The sequence below is a fragment of the Liolophura sinensis genome, chromosome 7, assembly GCF_032854445.1.
Source record: "Liolophura sinensis isolate JHLJ2023 chromosome 7, CUHK_Ljap_v2, whole genome shotgun sequence".
In the NCBI taxonomy this organism is placed as follows: Eukaryota; Metazoa; Mollusca; class Polyplacophora; order Chitonida; family Chitonidae; genus Liolophura; species Liolophura sinensis.
Window position 1 is genome coordinate 55618137 of NC_088301.1, and position 27287 is coordinate 55645423.

The 27287-nt window shown below is 37.2% G+C and overlaps 2 protein-coding genes across 2 annotated transcripts; one reads left to right on the forward strand and one right to left on the reverse strand.

Moving 5' to 3' along the window:
* On the forward strand, positions 1 to 17161 carry LOC135471486 (uncharacterized). Its single transcript, XM_064750742.1, has 3 exons — positions 1 to 147; positions 365 to 934; positions 16704 to 17161. The coding sequence occupies exons 1-3, from the start codon at positions 3 to 5 to the stop codon at positions 17159 to 17161; spliced, it is 1173 nt and encodes a 390-aa protein (XP_064606812.1). The 5' UTR covers positions 1 to 2.
* On the reverse strand, positions 16729 to 26547 carry LOC135471487 (L-xylulose reductase-like). The gene is made up of 7 exons (XM_064750743.1): positions 26419 to 26547; positions 23309 to 23406; positions 22813 to 22967; positions 22167 to 22209; positions 19093 to 19254; positions 18059 to 18176; positions 16729 to 17772 (listed from the first exon to the last, which is right to left on the reverse strand). Exons 1-7 carry the CDS (start codon positions 26474 to 26476, stop codon positions 17669 to 17671), a joined length of 738 nt encoding a protein of 245 aa, XP_064606813.1. The 5' UTR covers positions 26477 to 26547; the 3' UTR covers positions 16729 to 17668.
* Positions 26548 to 27287: the final 740 nt, after the last annotated feature.

Here is a 27287-nt window from a genome sequence, read left to right on the forward strand (position 1 = left end):
ACATGGGTGTGACACTGGAGCGAGTACAGTTCAAATTTGCCTCCATCATTGGAGAACTCTGTAGTGAACCAGATATCCTTTCACAGTTTGCTGTCTGGGTGGATCTCCGACTAGCAGAGTATAAATTGAAAGGCTCCATTTCATTGGGTATGTTTCACTTTACATGGTTGATATCCTAAAGGTAATAACAAATCTCATGCTCCTGTTTAATATTATAATTAGCGTCCTCAGATGTCACATACTTTAAATACGAAATTGTAAAATACACCATCTAGTTTTAGTATGTGTATAGTGTATGGTGATGCATTTGATATCTCCAATAAAAAAAAAACAAAACAAAACCAAACAAAAATTTACATTGCAGATTGCTCTGGTGAAACACCTGATCCAATGTGGCTGAAAGGCATATTGAGTGCTTTACTCGCTAAAAGGATGGCTCAGGAAAAGGCAGCACTGAAACTGCCTGGTAGAGGATCTTTGGGAAACCATAACTCTTTAGTGCAATCAGTCTCGGCTCTCCATAACCGATTATCTACCAATTCAATGAGGGAAATGCATAATTCAGATGTGTTTCCTGTCGGCCTACATCTTCATAAAAGTGCTGGTGTTGGAATTAGCCAACAGGACAGAAAGCGAAGAGCCTCAGAAACTGTAGCCCGGTCAGAGTATGTACATTCTCAAGATAAGACTAAGCAAAGACGATTTGGTGGCAAGGAGGCAGATAGCAGTACATTACCAAATGAAAGCCTTATGTCTATAATAAATGCTGGAGAAGGCTCAGACAGTTCTTCAGTTGCAGTTAATAATGAGAACAGTAGAACATGTGACAACATAAAAACTGAGGCAGACCTACAGCAACATGCTGAATCAAGTGAGCCAGATGTCAGGTCTCCACCTGAAACTGTTGTTTTGTCTGGTGATACAGAACAAAGTGGTGAGTATAAATGAGTTCATTTGGATTTTGTAAAGGAGTTCAGTTTAAGTATATGTAGATCAGAGAAATATGTTAACAGCAGAACGTTTCCAAAGAAACGTGTAATAAATGTAGCCAAAACTTCTCTGTGAGTTCAAGTCCAGCTTATGTTGGCTTCTTCTTAGGTTGTACGTGGGAAGGTTCCCACTTGGTTTTCTTTGTTTTCTCTCACCATAAGCCTCAAGACTACACTCATAGGGCCTCTCGTAGTCAGAAAACTGTTGATTACTAACCTCCCAAGCCTGTCCAGTTACTCCATTACAGTGCTTAGCATCCCAGGGCACCCGACTGATAAAATCCCAAGCTGTTGATCATCTTAACGGTAATATCCATCCATATTCCAGCAACCTCAACCTGTTCGCTGATTCCAAGTTGCCAAAATGGCGGCTGTTTTCCGAGCCAATCGATGGGCATGTGTGTCCCAGGAGCCCAGTTTGTGTATGAGCTGGGCCTCCATCTTTGTGAAGTTCAGGCGAGTGAAGGAGTTGAACTTGCTGAAATATTTATGGATATGTAGGAAACAAGTTTGGGATATGGTACTGTAGGTACAACAAACAGTCAGAGTCATAAGTTGGGCTTGTCCATATTAAGTGTTTATTTGATTTTTTCTTTATTCCGTATACCCATACATTAAATGTGAACTTTCAATTTTTATAAAATTGTGGTAAACAGTTTTGTCTAAATATTAAAAAAAGTTTTCTTGGTGAAAAGTATTCATTTATTTTTAACATGTATTTTTACAATTATTTCTGGTTGAAACAGTGCAAAAAATAGATGACATGTAGAATTAACTAAGGAGAATATGTTCATAGTTTTGATTACATGACATTGTATTAGCCAAGATTATAACCAGTGGATATAGTAAACATCAGTTGCAGTGACATGATCTCACATACATGCGACTGCAATGGGGACCTGTGAATGCCCGGAAGCAGGACTTTGAAGTATTTTAATTAACGTCAAATGTTAATTTCCCAACTGATCGTGATGTCACATTTTATTGACATTTTAATGACATTTCAATGAAAACTAATAAAATTGTAACATTCTAGACATTTTTTTGTGCTACAGTATTGTTTTGGCATCACAATGACTTAAGGCCCTGCTTCATACTAGCTCCAACTCGCGGGACTGAAAAATATGCTGCCACCGCATTTATCACGTTTACTATAACCATTGGTTATAACTTCTGTTATATCGCCATGTTGTCATGTAACATATTTTCATTGGTTAATTAAAAATCTTTGCAGCTCACCTGTAAGTTATGGTGGACATGAGTTAAAGTATGAAATGTACTTTGACTGGTGACTCAATGACATCATCTTGGATAGTTAAGAATGAACCTTCAACACAGTTCCCCACTTTGGACTGTTAGAATTTCAAGTGTATACTTTTTAGTACAGCCAAATAAGTCTTTTCAACCTGCCATCTTGATTCCATAATTCCATTCATTTTTTACCTATGTAACAGTTCAGAAACTACAGCATGGCTGATTGGTTAATGCACTTGTAAGCCAATTTCATGTCGCAGAAAAGGAATGTGCAAATCATAGACAAAGGTGGGAAACCAAACCTAAATTGGTAGCCATGTGAAAATAGCAGACAGTCCTGTGAAAATCGAAAAGTAAATCTCCATAGTGAACAGTCTCCACCGTGTGTTAGTTTTCAGACATTGTAAGCAAAAGCTCGTGTTCCACCAACCACAGTCATGAAGAATGAATACAGTGATATTTGTCTGTGACATTCTCTAGTGTTTACCACAAAGAAGATGTAGCAATGGATAAAAAATGGTCATTTAGGTTGCTATTCTGCAAGTTCTGCCACTATATTTCACAAACTGGTCCTAATATCGCTCTCAGACGTCTAGTTTCTGACGTATGCATGTTCATGCAAGAGAAGCTAATGCAACGAAATACAACATTTGTACTACATACTGCCAAAAATTAAAGCACAAAATAATACATTTTGTCCTCTTTTGTCCATTTGGATTGAGCGTATGCTGTAATTCTTCAACCTTAATTAGCTTTTTGCATGTTTGCAAGGTGTTTATTCAAGCATATTCTGAAGGCATTATTATATGTAGATGGATAAAATTACTTTGCTTGTGAAGCCCTGAAATTGGCGAATCTAACCAATGTAGTTTTGTCTCCAAAACCAAATTAAAAATGTTCATGAATTCCACTAAAAGCTGCTATCGGTATTTCATATGCGAAAAGGTATAGGAATTAGGGTAGGCCTATATCAACAACCATCTTAGCATATTTTGACCCCAAGACGACAGTTGCTAGCGTGACAAAGACGTGTTTGTATATCGGGAGCTTGCTGATAATTCTCCCATAATTAGGGTTTCCACTGGCACTTGCCATTGTCGCAAATTTGGAACAATTCTTTGAAATGGCGATAAAATTTGAATGTTTTGGTGAGAAATTTTTTACTTAAAAAAAATACAAACGTTATACAAAATCTATCATGACAGTTTTTAGCAGATTTTCGCAATTTTAGTTATGAAAAAAATAATCCACTTTCTTTCACTTCAAACGACCTCATCTTGGCGAAACAACAACAAATGCATATGGGTATGGCGAATAGTGGGCAGAAATCTACAAAAGGGGTTCAGCATTGATGCAAGTTGACTTACATTATATAAAGCTTGAAATCACTTTTGTTAAATAACAAATGAGAATCATGGCATTATCATCAAGGGAAATAAATCAAGGTAGAGTTACACCTGTAAATGAAGTTATCTCTCATGAAAAATTTAAACTTTTCTACTTAATAAACTATTTTTTTTTGGATCTGAAGTAAATTAAACGTTTCAAAATATGTGCTGTTACATAAATGTCTACGTTGTGTCGTCTGGTTTTCTCCTGTCAGACTGTGTTACTCCAGTGTACCGATCATAATGCTGCATTTAAATAAACTGAACTTACAAATTAATTTCGTAACAAATTTTTTTTATAGAGGAAATTACATTTTACATATTCCTAAAGATAGGTTGAAAAAAGGATTGATTTTTGAGGGCAATTGTTCTAAATTGCCCTCATTTGATAAACTCTAGATATAGCTAGAAGAGACCAAACTGATTCTAGCAGTTACACCAAGGCAGGTAAAAACGAATTACAGAGGGAGACCTACAAGAGTCATGGCCACTAAGGAAAAATAGTATTTACTACAAAATCTGATGAGTGGCTAAAGTGACTGACTGAAAAAAATACTGACCCAGAGGAAGCCCTGCATAATGATGTATAGCATTCTTTTTTTTTTACGGAGCAAAGAATTTGTCGCATTACAGAGGTGAAGGGCAGATATTTCTTGCAAAAGCAAGTGTACTATTCAACATACATGCATGTAAATTAAAGCATCTATAATTCAGACTTAAAACATAGTCTAGAATTTGCACCATGGTATGTTTAATCTAGGCTGTAAAATGACAAAAAACTCCTGGAAAACCCTTTGAATTTCATTTTCGTATACCTGTACGAACCCTGTCTAATGAGCCAGTAACGCCCCTTTATTTCATTGTATGCACATGTATGTTTGTTTTTGGGAACTCTTATTTATTTAGTATTATTTACGAACTTTTTTAAAATTAATTCTTCTTGAGGAAAAGCTGAAATAATTACTTTACTTTAGAAATTTATGGCAAGTCGTAAGTATGGCTATTCTGGGCAATCTACATGTACATCTAGGCAACTTGTATATGTAAATACAAAGGATATAGTATCTTTGTACATGATGTAGGCCTATGTATACATGCATGCATGTGATTTTCTCCACCCCCTTTCACTTGATCAACTTCGTACTTTCCAGGTGTATTATTTGCTGGGGACCCACAGTGTTGAATATTTCAAAAAATGTGTACTGGCCTACTCGTTACTACCTCTCTTGGAAAGTTGAGATTACCGCACTCCCTGTGAAAAAATAAATAACTGTAGCACTGATACTCTATGTATTGTTGGGTAGGATAGTTCTGAAGCATGCAGTAGTACCCAGAAAGGCCAAGAACTTAGGAGTAGCTTGCTTAACTATGTGGTAATACATCCTTGGCTTTTGGACACATTTAAAGTTAAACAGACAATTTAGCACCCATGGGCTCTCTTGATCATTAAGCTTTTTAAGCATTGCTTCTTTGCTTGAATACAGCTGATATGGTTGTGGAACTCAGCCAAGAGTAGGGGTGCTCTTCAGCTTCTTCCAGCTGACCTCTATTGTATAGTATCCTTCAATACGGGATTACAGCCCATTCAAATAAATAATGTGCTCGGGAAATTTCATTTACCTCTTTTATGCTCTTCAAATCTGATTTAGTCCTTCAGCAACAAAAGGATACATTGCACAAGCTGATTAATTGTTGCTAAATATTTAGTTTTTGTTCAATATACCTTGCTTGTGAATATGTAAGGGTCATTTTCTTGAGCCTGTAGACAAATAGGGTGGTAAGATGTGGAGGTCACTTTCGCAACATGTTGTGATTGTCAAGTAAGAGTTTCTTGATAATTACTTTTCACAACATTATTCTATATTGCTTTCCACTGCTTTTTCAAAGGTACATGTACCATGACAGTTTTGGTTTAGTGCATGTAGGTGTCACTTTTGGTGCATTTTGTTCATCTCATGTGCGATTGATCATACACTGGACTATGATGTGGACTAAATGAGGATACCCTAAATGACCTAAAATTTTGCCAACAAAATTGCATTTTTATAGGTTAATAAATGTCAAAAAATTTTATTTCTGTCCTGAAACTTACAATTTTCCAATAGAATATCATCGCATATTGCAAGCAAACCCCAAAACACCTTTCTAATATCAATAGAACTCTCAGGATCAGGAAAAAGGGAAAGTTTGTTATGGTCGGAATTTAACGTCACTTAGGGTATGTGTGAAGCCAGTCATAGTGAATACTGTCATAGAATTTGCAGACTTTAAAGATATTTAAATTGTGCATGTATGCTAAACAAAACGGCCTTTCAAGTGATGTGTATTTTTTTTCACAGCTATAAATTACCAATTCACCCATGATTGACTGAATTGCACATATTTCTGAATTTAGGGATTTTTTTTTTCTATATCTTAGAGTGGTGTTTTAGGGTTTATTTGGAAGGTAGAGTGGAAAATGTAAGTTTCAGTTATACTTCATGGCGTTTACTTGCCTGTAGAAATTCCCTTTTGGCTTCAAAATGGTGATAATTTTAGGTCATTTTCCCACAGTTGCAAAGTACAGTATTTTAGGCCGAAATAATGTTCTTTGTGTGTTAACTAAGGTGATCATTTATAGGATTCTGATGTAAGTCTAGTCTTCAAGAAATGACTTCTCTGGTTAAGCTTTGGAGCTCAGTTAGTTATAATTAGATGTACATATAAAGTTACGGTTCTGTGTGGTGGTACTTCTTGCAGTGTCACTTCAGTTCTCAAGCTTGAACCGAGTTAATTTCTAAGAATATTTCTTCTCGTTCATCATTCCATTCTACAAATGGACAAGTTATAAATGTTAACATTAGTATGTATGCTTAGGGTTTTTCTTTGTACTTACCAATTTTTCAGTCATGTGATGAGGAGGAGTCATCAGGTGTGTGTACATATACGGTGTCTTCTTGTGGCAAGGCGAGTCCATGCTGCCAATGTGCTGCCGTTACCAAAGTGTAATGCCAAAGACACCAAACATGACACCCCACCCAGTCACATTATAATTGTGCAACAAGTACCATTTTTAAAATCTTTGTTATGACCCGGCTTGGGTTTTATTCCTTTATCTCCTGGACTTCAAGGAGGACGCTATCACCATTAGGCCATCGAAGCAGTCTTAATATTATCAAAGGACTTATGCAAATACATGTAGCTTAAGTTGTTATTGTAATGATGTGCTCACATGTACATGCATGTCTGACTATGGGTGGCAGAAGAGTGCCAAGAAATGGGTGTGTTAAAAAACTCCCCTATGGCCAGGTCCATATCTATAGTAATTTTTGATCCAGGAAATGTTTGGGCTCCCAAACTTAGTTTGACAAATTACAAGCCATACACAAAACAGTGGGTTAAAGACACGCATACTAAAAGCTAATATTGAACACATAAATCAGATCACAGTGTATTATAGGGTACATTTAACTTACATGTTAGTAACAACTAATAGGTTTATTTGCATGCTATACATGTATATAGCATGACTATATTATAGATCTGTAGGGATTATTGTAATATAAGCATAGGGGTTATCGAAGCAGTATTTACATGTATATCTGTTACTTGCTTGCCACACTTAATCTTTTTGGCAAAACTTATTGAAACTATTATACATGCACATGTTGTCACGTTTACACATGCACATGTAGTCACATTTATGCATGCACATGTAGTCACATTTACGCATGCACATGTAGTCACATTTACACATGCACATATCACATTTATACATAACCATTTGTGAAAGTTCAGAGATGCGTGTGTATGGGTATAAAAATGCCATCATGCGGCTTTGCCCATTAGAAAGCCTGTGAGAAACATTTTCACGTCTTCATATAATGTAACACATATACAGTTAAAGAGAATTCATTAATTTTTGAAGATAATAAAAGAAGTATTTGCATGTAGTTTATTACTGATGCAATATACATGTACATGTTATCTGCTCATAGGAAACACTGACCATAAGAGCTTTGTTGTCGTTCAAGTGTGCATTTAGCAATGTGGATACAAATTTTATATGCCAAGTATCTTTCTTAGGCAGTAGTAGAGAAAAAAATGTGTGCCTCAAGATGCATAATATTTGTCGTGTGCAGCTGCTGAATAAGATGGATATAGATTGGATGTAACACGGACTTCACAATGTCTCCTCCTTTCATTGCCAGAAACTGGGTCTGTGTCACACCTGGCCATGGAGGGCAGAATGACTGTTGCGGAAGTAGACGAGGTTTTACACACATCATTGATGTACATGTATGGAGCTAGTCCTGATCCCGCCCTGCCATCCTCTTCCCTCAACTCCTCCCACAACTCTTCCACCTATCGGAATGTTCCCCGCGTAGCAGCAAGATGCCCAAAAGAAACTTCCCAATATGTCAAAAATGCTAGCAGTGCAGTCAGCATATTTGGCCGCTGGTTCCGTCGAAAAAGTCCAGGTGACAGTCGTCAAATTGAAGAAATTCCTCCGGAAGAACTGGACGATTTGTTGGCTGATTTTTTCACCACAATCAAGAAGAAAGATGGAGGAGATTATTACCCAAGATCACTACACTTACTAAGAACTTGTCTAGAGAGCCACCTCAAGAAAACTGGCTACCCTGTGTCTATCACAAAGTCTGTCTTCTTCAACAAAAGCTCACTAGCATTTAGAACGAGAAAATGTCAGTTGGAGTTGGCTCAGCATTCTCCCAAAATTCAGTACTAACTGTTAAATATTGGTCCGTTAAAAAAGACAAAATATGTGTTAATGATGACAGTGAGAATGTCGGTCAGGGAATTTCCTGAGTTTCCCATCTGTTCTTATTCATTTCCTGTTTGGCTTTCTTCCCTTCCTTGAAACATTTTCTTGTTTTAGTTTCATAGCGTTAGATTTCAAGCATTTAGATTATCCCTTATCTGTTGATTTTGAAATACTGAACAGATTTTAGTTTAAAAATGTGTTATCTTCATGCTTTTGCCAGTTTACAGTGAATTGAGGAACATGTTGTGTTGAACACACTGAAGAATTCCACATTGAAGAGGTCTCGGCATCTTTTTGTTGTTGACATTTTTTGAATGTCTTATAAACCTGTTTATTTAAAATATTGACTACATGGAAATTTGTCTCTGAGATATCAAAAGCTGGTTTTTTTACCATACTCAGAACATGCTGACATGAACAAAGGAAGCTAACAATCTAGCCATTTGTAGCAGTGGTTGATGTGAGTTTTGTGTAATTATTTTGGGTAATTTTTTTTCTAGTCACTAGTTGGATACCATTTATATACATATGATATTCTGCCTTTATGTATTTGCAAACATCCTGGCTTAGTTCATTACCGGTATATGAGGAGAGTAGATTTGAATATATTTCAGTATTGCCTTTATTAAAGTATTTAGATCTTAAATTGTGCAATTTGTTTTGTTTTTCGCAAAATATGGTTCATTGATTGACAGATTTGATCAGTCATCTCGAATAAAGTCGAGTGGCTCATATAAGATTACTTTGGGCATCAAGGCGGCACTTGTGTGTTAGAAAACTCATAGTATAGAAACAACAGAAACAATATAATATCACTTTTCTGTAAATTAAAGGAGTTAATTGGAGATTTTGAACATGTAGTTGAAATAGAGTATACCTATAAAGATGCTAGTATGTTTTACATTCTTTTTGAATGTTTATGTGGAATAGACATAAAAACATGACATAAATACATCTCTGGATAATTAGAATTGCTAAAAGTATGCAGTGTATGTTTGTGGCAACTTGCGTCTCATTCTCAGTATTTATGCATCAGTCGCCTTTTTTTAAATTTGTTACATTTTTCATATCTTTATCATATTTAAGTACAGTATAATCTACGAGGACTGATAGTTGCATTGACTCAGGAATTTGTTTTATAAACCAGTATCACAAGAATTTATGGGCTTACAGAGGATCCTGATTGTTTACCTTGATACACATTTATCTCCACTAGATGTCATTGTTATGCATCATAGTCTACATATACATGTATCATGTGTGACACAGGAAAGATGAAAATTGTTCACTTTGCTGTTTATGTACAACTTGATTTTCCAGCTTTTGCAGGTATAAGTTGATATCGTGACTGAACAGACTACAAATTGTTTTCTGTGTAGTCTGTTAACTTAAATTGAGGTTTTGTGGCTGATTTACTCAACCATAAACCAAAGAAAGGTAAAATAATAACTAAATTTAGTCTGATAAATAAGCTTGACTCACAGACAGTACTTTTCCTTTTGGGAAAAGAGGTGTCTTAAAATGCTTGAATTTCCCACATCTGATGACGCAATTTGGGGCATGTGGTCTGGAGCATGGAAAAAAGTAAAATTTGACTCATTTGTGACATGCTTATGTTATTGTAAAGAAGGGAAATGCTGAGACATCCATCATTTCAGAATCACATGCATTGCTCTGAGATATACATGTATTAAGTATACATAAACGTGTGTGAGTTCACACTCAAGGGAAGATATTAATAGCCATACAACCTACATGCATATAATGATGATATGCTGCTTGCATCTAGATTGTAGTCCAGTTGAGATGACGTTTATTAAAAACAGTTGTAAACATGCTTACATTTGTCAAATATTTGCTATTTGTCAAAGCCCTGCAGGTGTTAGAAGACTCTGGTGATCATGTCTCAAAGCTTATTGGCTTGAGTGTGTTTCAGGCTCTTCCATCATTAGTTAGTGTGAGGCTAACTCTGCAAAGTACCAAACAGATTCTCGAAACAAAGTGCAAAACAAAGTGACCAATTAAAGCCCTCTCTGTTGTGTGGTTAAGTATTAAGACACTGTTAGTTTTATTTTTTTACTTATTTATTTCATTGGTGCTTTATGTACATACCTAAGAATATTTCACTTATATGAGGGTGGGCAGCATTATGATTGGAGGAACCTAGAGGGGATACCCATGGCCATGCGCAGACTGCAGACATACTGATCCATGTACGACCGAAGAGGAACACAAGGCACTGTTAGATAATTAGAGAATATTGCAGTTATACTTACGGCATGATAAATATATATTAACTCATATGTCGAGTGAAGTCATAAACTTTCTGCCCTATCAAGACTTCATTACACAGAATGAAGAATTACAGAAACATCTTAATTCTGCACAAACTTTGTCGATTGCTGAGGCTCCTAAGCTTGTCTTCTTGTGTTTCAATTTGTAGTCGGCAGACTGGGCTTGTCATACTCCCTGAGAACACCACCATAAAGTTTAAGGGGTTTTCTTCAGTTTGTTGAACAGAGATGGTTGGATCAGTGTTTTTGAGAATGTTTTGGATTCTTGCATTGAAAGACCTAGTGTTTTGCATATAAGTCAGGTTGACAGTAACATAACTTTAGGAGCCTACAGTACACATAGAAATTCATTTTTCATGATAATATTAATATTTGCACAAAGACAAATATATTTTATTCTGGTCACATGTAGACCTTCAAAAAGTATGTCTTTACTTCGCAAAATTCTTCTTTAGTATTCTGTTCTGAGTTTTTCCCTTGGCCGTTCCAGGGACAATACCAGAAGACTTGCGAGGATTAGCAGACTTGGACCCTTACAGCATGCCTTCAACACCGCAAAGAAGGGAAACATCTACAGGAAGCAAAAATGCCGCCTGTGCAGCTGGCATACTTCAGAGATGGTTGCAGAACAGAGATCTTCCAGAGTTGAGAAGAATAGAGGAGATCCCACCAGTTGAGCTGGACGCCTACTTATTTACATTCTTTGGGTCAGTCACAAAGACCAACGGTGGGGATTATGACCACAGGTCATGGCGAAACCTTCGCTCAAATATTGATAGATATCTCCGGGAGCATGGCTATGCTCACGCAATCTCACATTCCTCTCTCTTCCAAAAGAGCCGTGCAATGTTTCTCCAGCGGCAGGAGAGTCTGAAGGTTGCTGCTGCGCTCTGTAGGTCAAACTCTTCACCAAAAGAGCAAAGCAGCTTTGATGTATCACAGAGAAGCCAAGAGTGGCCATCCATAATGCATCGCACAGCACCCCAACCCACAGAAAGTCCAGCAAGGACGCTGACAGTAGTAGTTAGCAAAATGTGAGAGCAAAATGCATGGAATCCGTTTGAGTTTTGGAATTACCATTATCAAATAGTTATAATAGTGTGTGGTGTATAAGTTAGGCAAATTATATTGAGTGATGTAGCAGAAGCGGCGATTTAAGCTTTTGTCACAACTGTATCCTTGTGTCTCTGGTATGTTTAACCGCTGTGCCACAAGTGGGTAATGTTGGCCCATCAGGTAAATGCACATCAGGTGATACTGCTTGAATTTGCATTTTGTGATAATGACCGACAAAGACTGTTAGGGCTGTCATGATGCACTATTAAGACTTGCAGATGTTGAGAAAGACAGCATTTTACATAAAAGAAATACTTTTGGTAGGGTTGGGTGATACCCTTATGATCACTGGCATTGATTTAATTACCTTTTCAGACCTTTAACCACAAACACACCTTCTTCATCCTTACTGGTCACAATGAGTGACTAATCTCGTGGGGGTTTTTTTCAATATTATTTTACATATGTAATTAATTAGGCCAAAATATTTTGGTGATTAATCAGTATGATAGATAGCTCTGTCAGAGAATGGCTCTGGTGTGCTAGTAATGGTTTAACCTGAAGCTCTGAATATTTGAGAAGAATATTTGTACATATATTGGGACTAATATGATCTTGTTAGAAACATATTAACAGGTAAGAAAACAGTATGTTAGTAAAATCACTATGCTGATCACGACTTTTATTATTAGCTAATTTACTGTGTGGGTAATAAAAAAGTACAGTCGGACCACTGAGACACAAAAAGTCTAGGTATACAGGAGAGCTGAAAAAATAATTGAAAGAACGACGCGATTCATCTGAAGCTACCTGGTGTATGTCCATATACAGCAGTCGGTGATATATATATCTATATATACCTCCATTCAGGAACCAGGACCATTAGAGTGTGGCTGTAGCTTTCGTGTATGCCGAGCTCAAGTCACCTACATGCATTCCCTGTGCCAAAATTACCACAAATTTCAAGTGAGGTACTTGTACAATACATATATTGCTGATGCTTATACAGAATTGTATATGGAAACTTAACTTAGCGATTACCTAAACGACCTACAGTGTCATGGAATTTTTCACCAACTTGTCACCCTGTGACCGTATTTATCAAACGTCTTAACACTTAAGTCAAATATTCAAGCACAGTTACAAATTAAATGTTTTGCTTTAGAAAATTTGTACACCGATTCTTAACTGCAGAACAATATACAAACCGCAATTTGAGTTCTTTCCGGTTCTGAGTGTGGCGTTTTAAGGGCTTGCAGTTTATGGCTTAAGTCTTAAGTTGCTTGATATACACGTGCCCAGTTGTACACAATGAGTATAGCACAGAGGAGTGATGGTTGAACGTGTTATGTGTGAAGTTATATGTGAATTACTGCTAATCATTCACATATAAATCGCCGTGATTTTTCACGAACAGAAGTACAGTAGACGGATTAGCTAGTAGAAGATGCCATGAAATTATAGGTGATTTGTATGGTTTTGCATTGATCAGGTGATGTAGATGTAAATGTGTCCACTCACGCCGTACACCCATGCTGTGTAAGATATCAGTCTTCTAGATACACGCAAGCAGTAGATACAGGTTCTACTATAATAGCGAGTTTGGTGTGTTGCATTCAGAATCGTCATATAATAAAAGTCTTATATATCCTGTAATAGGCACGCTGCAAAAGTCGCAAAGCCCCTTTATATTTCAGTATAGAATTCATGTGCTAATCCCAGGATAAAAAGCACGACTGATACAATCTTGCAGCGTTTCATTATGCATGCATTTATAAGCTTGCAAAGATAATCTCCCTTTATGACCATTTGTGATGAAATGAGACTTAACAAGGTTGTAATGAATTTTTTCATGTTATTAGTAAAACCCCTCCTTGATGTTTAGTGAGATGTACCGCAACCCATGAGTTGTAATGTGAATTCATCTCTTTTTTTTCTTACAGTTATGAAACTGAAAATGTCCATAAAGTGATCAATGATTCATTTTTGGAGTGATCAAGCAACCCTGAAGATAATTATCGCAAAAATCTTATTTAAGTGGTTATATTTTATTTCTTAAAAACATGTATGGATTGTTTATTATAGTATAAGATCTTATTTAAGTGGTTATATTTTATTTCTTAAAAACATGTATGGATTGTTTCATCAATAAAGAGAAATTTTCGTATAAATTTTATTACGTAAATACTTACATTTAAAAATATTATACATGAAACACTGTCACATTTGTCTGAAAGCATATTGTTAGGATGTATCTTACTGTCCACCACAATTAGTGTTATTGTTATTGAGAAATCGCTACATCTTAAATAAAGAACTGAAACGGAAGTTTAACATATTCACTTTTAGATGCTGTTTCTTAGCATTCATAAATATGCGTGGATTGTTTTACGTGAAACACAAACGTGATTTATACACAAACTAGTTTCAAATAATGTTTATACCTTGATTTCAAATATTCTAGACCAGTGAACTACGTACTACAATTTGCTAAGCATCATACAGTAGTCGCTCCTATATTATTACTTTCCAGCTGTAGTCTTTTATATGAGTAACGGGTCTGTAATTTTTCTTTCGAGGTGCAAGTAAAGTTTCCCGTAAAAAATCGCAGAGAAATATTTGATATGAAGAACTTCCCAGTTTTTTGTTGGTGAAAACTAAAAAGTAGACACCGTGTCTGGAAGAACATGTATAGTGACAATTATTTGGCGAAGAGCTATATACGAAAATCATGTATACTCATGAAGATGAACATGCGACTCCTCTGTCTTACGTCAAGGTGTAATACAGTTTTGTGTCACTATTAAAACTTGAAGCGCTGAGTGTGTCCTTTGCAGAACTCAGCATATAATCTACGATGTATAGGCATACATTGCAACACTATGTTGTTTCTATACTCATTATCGATCATTCTGTTGTCTGGTTCGTACATGAGTTTATCAATCTTAACAAAATGGTTTACTTAAGACTAAACCTCTTAATTGAGAATGTATGGTGATGTATGTATTTTACGGAAGCCCACAAATTCGCTGCAGAATGACTGATGGTTGTAGAACACGTATGTCGGCTGAAACGTTCGATTTATGTTTTATTCAAATTTGTACCATCTTTTTCATAGTGAGTAATAGGACTTCAACAGGATTGAAAAATCAACCTATTATTTTTGTTACCATATAGCAGACATAGCTATATGTGCGTCGGGTTATATGACGATTCTTCTCGACGCCTCTGCACCAAGGGTTTTCAGTTTTCCGCCAAGACTTTTCAGTTGTCCACCAGAAGTTCAAGTTTCAGTTGTCTTTCAAGAAATCTTTCACATATCCACCAAAGGTTTTCAGTTCTCCAAGTGTTTTCACATCTCAAAGTGAGTTTTCGTTATTCTCAGTTAATTGGAAAAAATATTATATACCACGATATATGTAGATGTGACGGTTTGGACCTTGTCAAGTCCCTTATGGACCTGAAAGTCGTCTCCCCAATTATAATAGTGTTAAATATATGCACTTGTGTAAAAGTTGTCATAATCAATATGGACATTTGCATGTGACATATTTTTGTCGTTGAGTGTCATGCTGCTTTTGGTAGAGCTATGATATGGTAGAGCAGAATAGATTATCCTATGAATGACTAAAGGAACCGTGTCAGTGCAACAGCTTTTCAAGGATTTCAGTCATGTTTTCAATAAACATCATAACCGACATATGGAGATGATTGTATAACTTTTTAGTGTGTCTCTTTCAGTTTTGGGCAGAATGTCAAAACTTGCAACAAACCCATTAATGCATGCATTTTATGAGAGCATTTTGCATGTAAATGGTTCCATTCCCGCTGTCTATGCCTTTTACATAGGCCAACTTAAGCCTTTTGCATAGTCCAACTAAAGCCTGTAGTATAATCCAACTTAGGCCTTTCCCATGGTCCATCGTTCGCTGAAGACCACTTGTCTTCTTTCTTTGTGACGTGCAAATCTGTGGAACAGTTCGTCAGTAACTTGGGTGGTTTGCCTCTGGCAGTGGTTTCCTCCACCCATCAAGTAATCGTGGCATTAATGTGTCGAACCATTTCTGATTTGCTTTTTTATGAAGTTACCATGTGTCTTGCAAAGGTATTTTACAATTGTTTCACAAACTGTAGTCCTATAGAAATACCCGGGAAGCATAATATCTGGCTACGCATAGAGAATGAATGTGTGGTCATCGCTTCCAGAGCATGAGAACGTCAATGCTGGATGACACACCTGGCCTATTGCACGAAAAGCTTACTGAGATGAGGAAGACTGAGCTATTCCCATTCGAGCACAATCCCAGAACAATAAGACCATGAATTGATGCTGACTGGCTGATAGAAGGTGAAGGATGAGCTAGATTGTTGGTACGGTTCATAAAGTTAGACTGCAATTGTTCATACTCCAGCACGTGCTCCAGCCTGAGGCCTAGCACATTGTCAGTCAGGCGTCATCCAACCCTGCAATACTCCGTTTGGCATCTAAACTTCATACTTTCGTGCCTCTGGTTATTTGTAGAATATTTCATTTTGGCATCTGTCGGCTTTTTATTAGGTCTTCTATAGGATTATCAATAGGCTACTGTATCTCCCTGCTTGAAATAATTTATTGGATGTAATTTTTGAAAAAAAGGAAAAAAACAAAAATAAAACAAAAAACAAGCAAACAAACAACAGGAGAAAACATTGAGATACCACTTAAAGCTTCACCACCGACTCAACACTATCGCTTGGGTTGATAGAGTGATACATAATACCATTAGGCAGACAACCAATATGTGTATTGTCCTGTACAGTGACTTTTTAGACCAGAAACTAATTAGCAATGAAATGTGGATATGTAGCGTTGACTTCAGATTTCTGGATGACTCGGACCGCTGAGGAGTGTTCGTCTCTCTGTCATCTTAAATTTGAACTGTGCCTCATGATACATTTGTCTTATTTTGCCTTTCAGTGGAAGTGGACATCAGCTGTATGGAACAGAATTCCCCATTGAAACAGTTTGTGATAGATCAAGGAAGGCGGCGTTACAGAGCCATCCAGACACGGTGTTACGTGAACAAATTTGAAAACTGGGCCAGAACAGAGCCAAGAAATGATTGGAGGAACATTGAACATCTGCCCCCAGATATTCTGGACTCTTACCTTGCTGACTTTCTCGCCACAGTCACATCCAGTCGGAAAGGGACATATGGCTTGAACTCTTTAATCTCTTTACGCTCTGGATTAGAGAGACATCTCAAAGAGGTGAACTATCCTCATTCCATTACATCATCCCCAGTATTCATCAAGAGCCAACAGGCGTACAGAGCACGCAAAGTACAACTCCAAGAGCAACAAAGGATGTCCGCCGCCGATAAAAGTCGAGCTACTGAAAATCTCTTACCAGATGAAACTTCACACATAAAATGAAAAAAGGACAAACGATATTGTGAATACATTTTGCAGGTTTAGATAAATCCCACCGTGTGCTATATATCTTCTCCCAAGATGATTCTTGAACATTAACAATTCGCATTAACCGAAGACGCACAGTTTGTTACGGCAGTTAGGCACGAGATTTGTTGAACTCTGATTAATTAGTGCATGTTATTTCTGAGGAATGTAAATGTAAGTAGGCTACATGTAATGGGCGGAGTAATTATGAATGTATGCTTCTTGATCTGAAATATTGTGTCTTTATAAGGGTTAAGAGATTGTGACATTATATGGTGATCAAATATAGGTACAGGTAATGTCCGCTATAATGGCAATGTGTCTGTCTGTTGTTCTGGATTGCCATTCACAAAAGCGGCAATATTTGTCTGATTGGAGGAAATAAAACGCATTTGCTGAATTATGCTGTGTATTATTGGTATTTCAGCTCCCTTGTTTACATAAGATCTGATCTTTACCACGCCCCAAAGTCAATTTATGATTTCATGTGAGCAGGTGCCCGCCGTCTACTGCAATGACTGAGCCGGTTGTCATAGCTGCTTTTTCACTAAGTAGGAACATGACCATATTGGCGACATCATCGACCTCTAAAAGGAAAAAATAAATTGTTTAAATAATAAATAAATAAATTTAAATATTGTTCAATTCTTATTAATCATACTGTGTAATCCCATGATTTCTTGCATTTGACTGCACAGTGTGACAGTGTTCAATGTTTCATGTCTATACCGTAATTGATAATAAGCCTAAACTACTCTCATATATAGATGAATGCTTATGCGCAAAACCCAATACGCAAGCAAAGAATGGATTCAGTCCTCTAAATCACGTCAAGACAACGTTAGGGAAAACTGTAGACACATGTGGACATACCTGCAAAACGACCGACAGGAATCCGGGGTAGGACAGCTTTACAAAATGTCGGGTCAGACATTGCTTCCATCGTCATAGGAGTATACGTAAACGTTGGACTTACGCAGTTAACCCGTATCTGTTAGAACAGAGAAGATCAGTAAGAACAGTTAAACAAGTGACCTGTCCGTCGGTGATAAAATCTGGTCAAAATCTATCTGTCCAATTTGTCGTTGAATCTGAGTTCCACGTCAGTACAGTGATTTTAGTTCTGAATGTTACAGGTGGACACATCGTGATTTAACCTAGGGGTTATAGCTTTGATGATGGGACACAGTTCGATAATATATTTGTTTTTAAAGTTGATTGTATAGATGCACCCAGTGACCCCACCTATCCTCACCACAGAGTGTAAGTGCAAATTGTATCTGGTTGCCTTGTACTATACCAAACCCAAATAATACGTCCAACATCCTTCTGTATCTGTATATATGTACCCTACCACATTTCTCTTTCCTCTGCTTCCAGCTGTGTCTTTCAAAGCAATATTGTGGTCGTGGTATCACTGATGGCACCTGTTCTGATACTGGTAAATTACATGTAGCCACAGAGGCTGATTTGTTCTATTTTATCCTGTTAACTTTCTGTCTATCCTGTCTGCATCGTAGTGATCTGTACTCGCTTAATTTCATAAAACTTCTTTAATCCGTTTTCTCTAACTTTGTTTTCTGAAGTCACTTCCTCTGTGATATAAAGCTTTAGATCACTGTGCATTTCGAGAAATGTCACAAGATTTTGTTACTAAGTGAAATTAAGATCTGATAACTTCGCTTACTAAGTGGTTTTAAAATTTGTCTACTTATTTAAATGGTTCTTATACACGCTCAATATTTATAAGAAAAAAACGCCCGTAATACTTGAGCACATGTGTCGTGCATTGTCTCTTTGGCATTTCGATAAAGTGATATAAAAATACAATATACAAGTGTGTTATCAACAGGCCCAATATCACCCCCTGTTTCATTGGATGAACATAAGAAATGCAGCGTTTATACCTTATTTGGTGCTAGTTCTAGAGCCATAGCTTTTGTCAGCATTTCCACTGCAGCTTTCGTGGTACTGTAGATGGCAGACCCGACGCACACTCTTTGACCATAAATACTGGACAGATTAACTATTGCTCCGCCTTCTCGTTTCATCATACCTTTCACTATGACCTGAAAAGACAGTTACATAAATCCCTTATGATTCGCCATAAAAGGGAATGGACAATCGCATGTTTTATATCGTTGCAATTAATTTATAATGTTTGCAGCATATTTTCAGACAGTCATTATCAAATGTTGGATGGCTTCCAATAGTTTGTTATGGGCATGGACGTGACACTGGTGCATTTAAATTGTGATTATTGTGCCTTATATTCGTTTCGGGGCTTCTGTGATTGAGGGGCTAGCAAGCAGAATTGCCCATGGGCCTCTCATAAATGTGGTCACTGAGTATAGCTCTTGCTGGCTTTTTCTCCGGTAGACAGCTTTTATACAGACCAGCATGTCATGTGTCACCAGCAACATCATAGATGGCGCCTCTTGTAGTATGAGATCCTTACATATTAACGGGAAAGACGTAATCGTCCGTTACTTGTGAATCACAATCTGTTCAGTTAAGGTCTGTAATGCTCGTCATTTTCGAACTGTATCTAATATCGCGTAACCTGGGGCTAGGGGCTGTAAAGGCAGCCATTCTCATTACATCTGCATCATGCCTTTATGAACAGTTGCAGTCAAAGTACGACTGAGATACCTTGTTATTTGACCTGGAACTCATTCATGGACTACGAATTCGAACTTTGATATGGAATTCATGCCTGGAATATCCACTGTCTGCCCGGCATCATTGAAAACTGACGACCGCTTCTCTTTTGTGTGTTACCGGCTTTATTTCTTATTTGTGTAATTTCTTACATACCTTTGTCTTTGGGAGTTAGTGTTAAGCGTTGTTTTGGAAATGGATCTTGCGATTATCGACTAGAAATGCCCTTTTTGGACTACGAATGGTATACGAATGTCGGACATGACACTTATATTTACACGGAAAGGTCTTTCATCAGCCTGCGAATGGTCACGAGTTTCCCCAGGGCTCGGCCCGTTTGCCTCCCACCATAATGTTGGCCGTCGTCATACATGTGAAATATTCTTGAATACACTGTTCAAATCAAATTTCTTTCAGTAGCAATTCTAAGTTAACATAGGTAACATATAATGAGATAGAAAAAAACAAACTTATAATTATTCTGTAAGCAACGTTTTGATATAGAATATAATACCGTTATCAGGTATAATCATCAACAAATAACAACTATGGATATTTAAAGAGAAGACTTATTCAGAAATGGTAACTGTGAGAAAGATTACAAACAACAGATTAACGAAATAAACAACCAACAGGCTTAGGTGTGGATCGAGTAGCGTGTATCAGCCGAAATAAGATCACTGGATCTAGGCCGTGTGAGTGGAGAGTCATGTTTTCGTATTTCCATACCTTGGTATTTCTATACTTGTATGTCGTATTTCTATACTTGTATATGGTTTCCTTTTTTTGTTGGTGGTTAAATTTGTTTTCAATGGTTCGACGCTTGACCAGTCTGTTGCAGTGCGGGAATTCAACTTTGCATGATCCGAGATAGCAGATTTCGAGCATTGAAATTCCACCGAATTCTGATCCTCCTTGGTTCTGTGTGGTAACGATTTAGACGTCTGTCCAAATTAATACAAAGAGTCACACCAGAAGACCACGATTTCCCAGGACTTCGAACCAGTAAATCAAGCGTGTATCTGTTTTGGCCACCTCTGGTTGGGACGAACATTATAGGAGTCCAAATTGTATCTCCAAACGTAGGGAAATATTCATCACATCGTGACCACCAAGTTTCATGGAAATCCGAAAAAAAACGTAGAAGAATTGATCACAGACAGGCGAACATATCCTCTCGTATTTTATACCGGTTTGGGTGCGATGATAATGCTGTTTCCAGGGGCGTGTAGTATAATGCTTAAAAGAAACGTGCTTTCAGGGTTGATGCCCGTCTTCCTGAAGTGTTCATGTGGTGTCTAAGTCTCTGATGAAACGCTGGCTCTTCTGATAGTCGTCTGGTATCTGGTAGTAATTCTAATAAGCGAATTACAGTTAGCTGCTATTGATAAAATGATCTACTGGTCTGAGAATTATTTTGTTACTCACATATGCAGGATAGTCATTGAAGTCAGTACGAATACAATTTTCAAATGGGCTACACCCACAACTATGGCTTGCTGACTGAACGGCGAGTGTACTATTGTTCGCGCAAGTGTTGATATGACCCCAATTTTAATTTTAGTTTGATGATTGGATTTATTGATAAGTAGTTAGAAGTTAATCGCTGTAAGAGTAACCGCTGATCCCATGTTAAACTGGCCACTGGGCTGTTGGTTGATAAGATAGATTAGGCGCTGTTTTAAGCATTGAACTGGTCGCAGTGTGACAAAAATGCGTGTCATGGACTCTTCTGACCCAGGACAAGTGTGTTTCTGGCGATATTTGCCAGGCAATCTTTTCTGCTAGGCCATGGTTATTTATGTTACTTACTGTCGAACCCACAAGCAGTCAATGAATCTGCTGACACTTTGTCATCTCACTTGCAGTCTGTATATGTGTTTAATTTGTTGTTAAAACCCTCATCACTACACATGCGGTTGACATCAGCTATTTTATACCTTCTCTTTAAATATCCTTCATCGTTACATATTTTGATCTGCATCATAACTGTAATAGTATACTGAAACAATAACCTCGTTACTTTACAATGTGTGAAATAACAACAGATTGATAAATTGTCAGATGTGTATACTGCCAAAGGTCATCAGTTCTTATAAGTCCCGTGTGATTTAGCGTCAAGCCATATTCGTTGGCCCTGAAGAAAAAGGCGGATAAGGTTGTAGTCTACTGCAATGTCAAACATCAAACAAACAAAAGAATGGGCAGAGAGAGTCACTCGAAACTCTGATAAATTTAATAGGCTAAGGCAATTGCAGAATTGTCATTCAAGATTTGGGGAGCAGACATGCAAATAAGCTTTAAATAATTAAATCCATACCTGTGAGACGTTTATAATTGCCTTGAGGTCGATGTCCAAAACCCTGAAAAAGTAATGTTTTAGGTGTATGTGTGCTTAGTTCAAGTTGTTTCATGAAGTCGTGAGCCAGTGTAAGGCATAAAATGCCGTAAGTTACCCTTGCACAACCATGTATGCACACAGTTCAGGACCAGCCATACAACTCTGAAGATGAAAACTTGAGAACAGCCTCATTTTAAATGAAATTGACGAGAGTTGTATATCTGTCCTGAATAACTTATATGACTTGGAATATCTCCGAAGTGTATTCTTCACACTCTGCCATACATATCTCCATTCCAATCTACAATTCACTGATAGAAAATGGATTAATGCGGTCTGTTTTTTTCCATATATAACATAGAACTTCACTTTTTAAACTATCTTTCTCGATTGACGGTTTTTTTTTTTGCTTTAGTACAGTGTCATAGAAAACATGGTCGTGTGCAGATCACCACTGGCAAAGTAAACCATGAAGACATAAGGCTTCGAAAATAACATTTATCACGAAAATTAAGTTCGGAAAAGCTTCAGCTGGATGATTTTCCAGAGAGCAATATCATCTTGTCTGGAGTCCCTTCCCCTGTCATGAATTACAGGTGTGCTTGTGAGATGTGATATTATTTACCTGTCTACCTCTTCCTTTGGAACATCAACGAATTGTCCGACTGACCCAACGCCTGCGTTGTTCACTAAGATGTCTATAAACCCTGCATCCTCCACACAGCTCCTTGTAGTATCCCAGTCGGCCAAATCAACACAAACAGTTTTCATCCTTGGATACTGCAAAACAGTTGGGACAATCCAGAGAAACTTAACTTTATTGCATCAATATGTATTCGATACTTAAAGTACATAGTTATAAGTTCATGCATTCTAAATTCTTGTGTCTGCCAAAATGTGTGTGAACCATATGATCATTAGGAAACACGATGTACATGATGAAACAAGTTTTATTCTTCAACTGAAAGTAGCAAAAGAGCAAGAGGATCTCCAATCAGAATTGGCATTAAAACTCTGCAGGTGTATATGTAGCACTGTCTAAGATTTTAACAACAGCTCATTTCAACAGTCGTATTGTTGTTTACTTAGAGACATCAATTAGATTTTAAAAATAAAAATACCTTTTGTTTGAGGGTGTCAAGATCTCCTTGTGTTCTGCTCAGAGCTACAGTTTCTGCTCCTGCTTCGGACAAAGCTATTGCCACTTGACGCCCAATGCCTGTGAAAAATGCACTATCCATTTTCTTGAGGTTGATATTATAGTGTCACGACTCTTTTATGCAAGTCAATATAAAAAGCAATGATTCTAATTAAATCATAGTGCCATGATCTATAAAACAATAAATTATTCTTTATTTATTTACAAGATGTTATACTTATTCTTAGGTAATGAAGCATGTGTGACAATTTCGGGATGATGGTATTCCGAAACATACCGCCACTAAGAGAAATTATGTGTTGTACAGAGATTGAATGAATAGAGTCATAAATGTATAATTTCGAATAACAGTATACAAGTATGTGTTTACGTGACCAACATCACATACAACTGGAAAACTTGAAAGCTCATGCACATTATATAGTGAATCGCATGCAAGCAGGCATTGTCAGCTAATGCTAAATTAATGTGAATGTCCCTGTTCCGCTCATACTCCTTAGGACGCATGCGCTGTGCGGAGTATGCGTCCCTATGTCAAAGGTCTATGCTGAGCGCACTTAATCGGTCGCCGAGGAATTCAGACGCCATTTCATTTCGAATGACATAATTTGATGACAATAAAGTGCTATTCTGCTTTACTTGTACGCCAGACTTGATAAGCTCAATACATGTAGTACTGTTTGAGATACTGTTTATACTCAAGAAACAAAGTCGTGTGAAATTTAAGTAATTAATTCGACACGGCGCATCAGCGATGGGCATAAATCTCTGGCGCCGAGTCATTCTGCTTTAGATGTAGGCCTGTGCTAAAACTAAGCTCAGTACGTTTAAAGATATCGCCACAAACATTTACCTTACATTGTCAACACTGAGGTATGACATTAGCTACGCCTGGCGAGTAAAAAATGCTTAAATAAACCGCTGTCACGTATGCAGTTAACATTTACGCACATCTTGCAGATCTATTATTCATGCCTACCAATTTAACTGTATTTATATTGTGTGGAAATTGTATCGTGTGTGTGTGAAGCATGCAAATAAGATTCATTACACACATTTACACAGTTTGCATGGTTAATTACATTAGGGCATGGAGAACACAACATTCTTCATATAATTCAAAACAGAGCATTCAGCGGACACATGAACAGTATGAACAGATAATTACCTATGTCACATTAAATGTCGGAAAACGAAATTGCACCTATATTGTCATTTTGATGTATCTGTATGTGTGCGTATAAACATGGTCAGAACTAGCTTCCATAAAATAGTGAATGTGACACGGGCGTCTTATATGTCACTCTCAGCTATGTATACATGTATATATGCACCTATATCAACGTCTTTAAAACCTGAAAGAGATGCACGACCGCGCGCCTTGTAAGTCAGTACATCAAACCAATAGAAGTATAGAAATAAAACTCTATTGATATTCGTCTATCAATTTCAACACATATCCCGACTTGTAATCGACGTACTGGCGTCAGGTGTGACTACACACAATTTTATGACAGTTTAATCTGGATAAACTAGATGGAATATCGTAAATCTACATTTACCGATGATTTTTTTGAGTGCCTGACCGTCGATAATTACTGCTTATAGGCTATTGGTACAGTTACACGCTTTCCTCAGGTCATGACCACCCTTTCTGCTTGCACTATGCATGTGGTATTAAGACTGATTACGTTGCTTCGTAGGGCCTACTACGACAACCATTCATTACAAAAATATTGATGGATAAAAACTTTAATATAGTCCTTGGCTACACTTTGAAAGACATTTTTCAACTATATAGCCAAAGTGACTTGTTGAATTTTCCTTCAGAGTGGATTGTGTATGTATTGTCAAATATTTACCTGAAGAGGGTATAACAGAGATAATTGGAAAAATGCTCTGTACTTACCAAGAACAGCTCAAATTATTGTCTTTCAGTAAATATCAGACTAGTACCTGTACTGTTTATAGTGTTAAAACGATTCTAAAGGTTGGAAAAGTTAAAATAATAGTTATAGCAATACGACCCACTTTATAAGTTTTAGGACCATCACTGCCGATTTTGGACAGGTTGATATTTACTGAAAGGTATCAGTTGGTCTATTCTAAAATAACATTTAGGAAACATTCTAGTCAATGTATACGAGACACACACATATATATAGGAGGTTGTCCTCGCGCACACAGGTCTGATGGGAAATCTTGTATAAATTCATCAGAATTACGTAGAAAGCAGTCTAGAAATACATATAAGTAGTCAGATTTAATCATCATGCATGCAACAACTTGACCTTAGTTTGACTATGCTCTTTCCAGGTTGATTTCACGTCACTTGGTGCAGAAAAGTTAGAAACGCATCTCAGAATGAAAGATGCATAACATATACAGTAGACCTGTATATACATTGTACCCTATGTTTTTTAAGTTGCTTAAATACGTCCAGATTTTTTGCATTAAACCCTTTTTTTTTTTGGATTCAAAGCAAAAAACTCATAACTCATATAAACTGTTGTTTCTGTAGTGCAGTAAATGTACAAATGCGAGTGGAACAATGTCGTTTTTGTAAAAAAAAAATGAATCGTATGTATGAATGCAAATTTCACCTCGTTTTAAAGATCATTGCCACTCCGAATTATGAACATCGAAAGTCGCACTCACTTCACATTGGACGGGTTACTGACTTTAAGACAAGGAAACTCTAACCGAGACAAGTGGAGAATATACCGTATTTCACCGGTCACGCACATATGTTAACTATCACGCTGTCGTTGCTGCTCTGGTTTTACGCTATGTGCTGTATAGTCTTTTATAGACAACTACCGACTCGTTACACCATGCATGCATACGCCCGTACCGAGACACCATAGATTCAGACTCGAAGGTATGCAGACCTCCAACCGGTTTACACAACAGGTTTCCACAAACAGAAAAGTGTATATAAAAAAAGCATTGAATCCTTCTTATAGTTTTCAACATTCTTAACGTTGTTCAGTAGTAGTAGAAGAAAGCGTAAATAGGTATAAGAGGGTACCTGTAATACTATAGTATATATGCAGGTGTTGAAAATCTTACCTTTTCCAGCACCAGTCACTAGAGCTCTTTTCCCATCAAACCTTACCTCCATTGTCATTAAAGCCAGGTGCCTCTTGTACGGTGGTTTTTTTTTTTCTGATATTGTAACAATATAAACCAGAACTTTAGTTTTAGCCAGGCAAACCGTATCGCGCGCTTTGGCAACCGGTTATTCCTTATTGGGGTGGTCTCTGCTAAGAGTTACTGAAGGACACTTTTCCCAAGCCACATAGGGGCATGCGCGAAGACCTGTGGGGATTAAATTTCAAATCTGCAGACGATTGACAAGAGAGATGAGCTTTACCCTCCTCCGATAAAGGGATTGTCATTGCAGTCGGTATGCCTACACATTTTAATATTAATGCGATAAGACGGGTAAAGGGGAATGAACCGGAACATAAAATTTGTACTAACTTCATTAACTAAAAGAAAAAAATGCAAATTACGTTTGTCAAAATTCAGGACATCATAACTTTCCTATATAGAAGCTGGACGTTGAACAATAATACTTTTAAAGGAAAGAGTATAGGCCTATATCTGTACTCGGTGATTACAGCTGTACTGCTGGGAGACGAGTATGGCTTATACCATGTACTACAGGTATGTTTTAAGATGTCCTTTCTTTCACTCACAGAGTATACCCCCTTCTTACTTACGAAACACATACAAACAATGTAAATTGATGGATTTACTACAATGTAACATCATTGCTTGAGAACGTACTGTGGCTAGATTCTAGAATTTGTGTAAACAGTGAAATTATTGTCAAAAAATCCACTGACATGTGTCTTGGGCAAAGAATCGAAATACTTTGAAAAGACAGTCTGGTCAAAACTTGAAAACCCTTCCCTCAACCGTTCAGGCTCAGT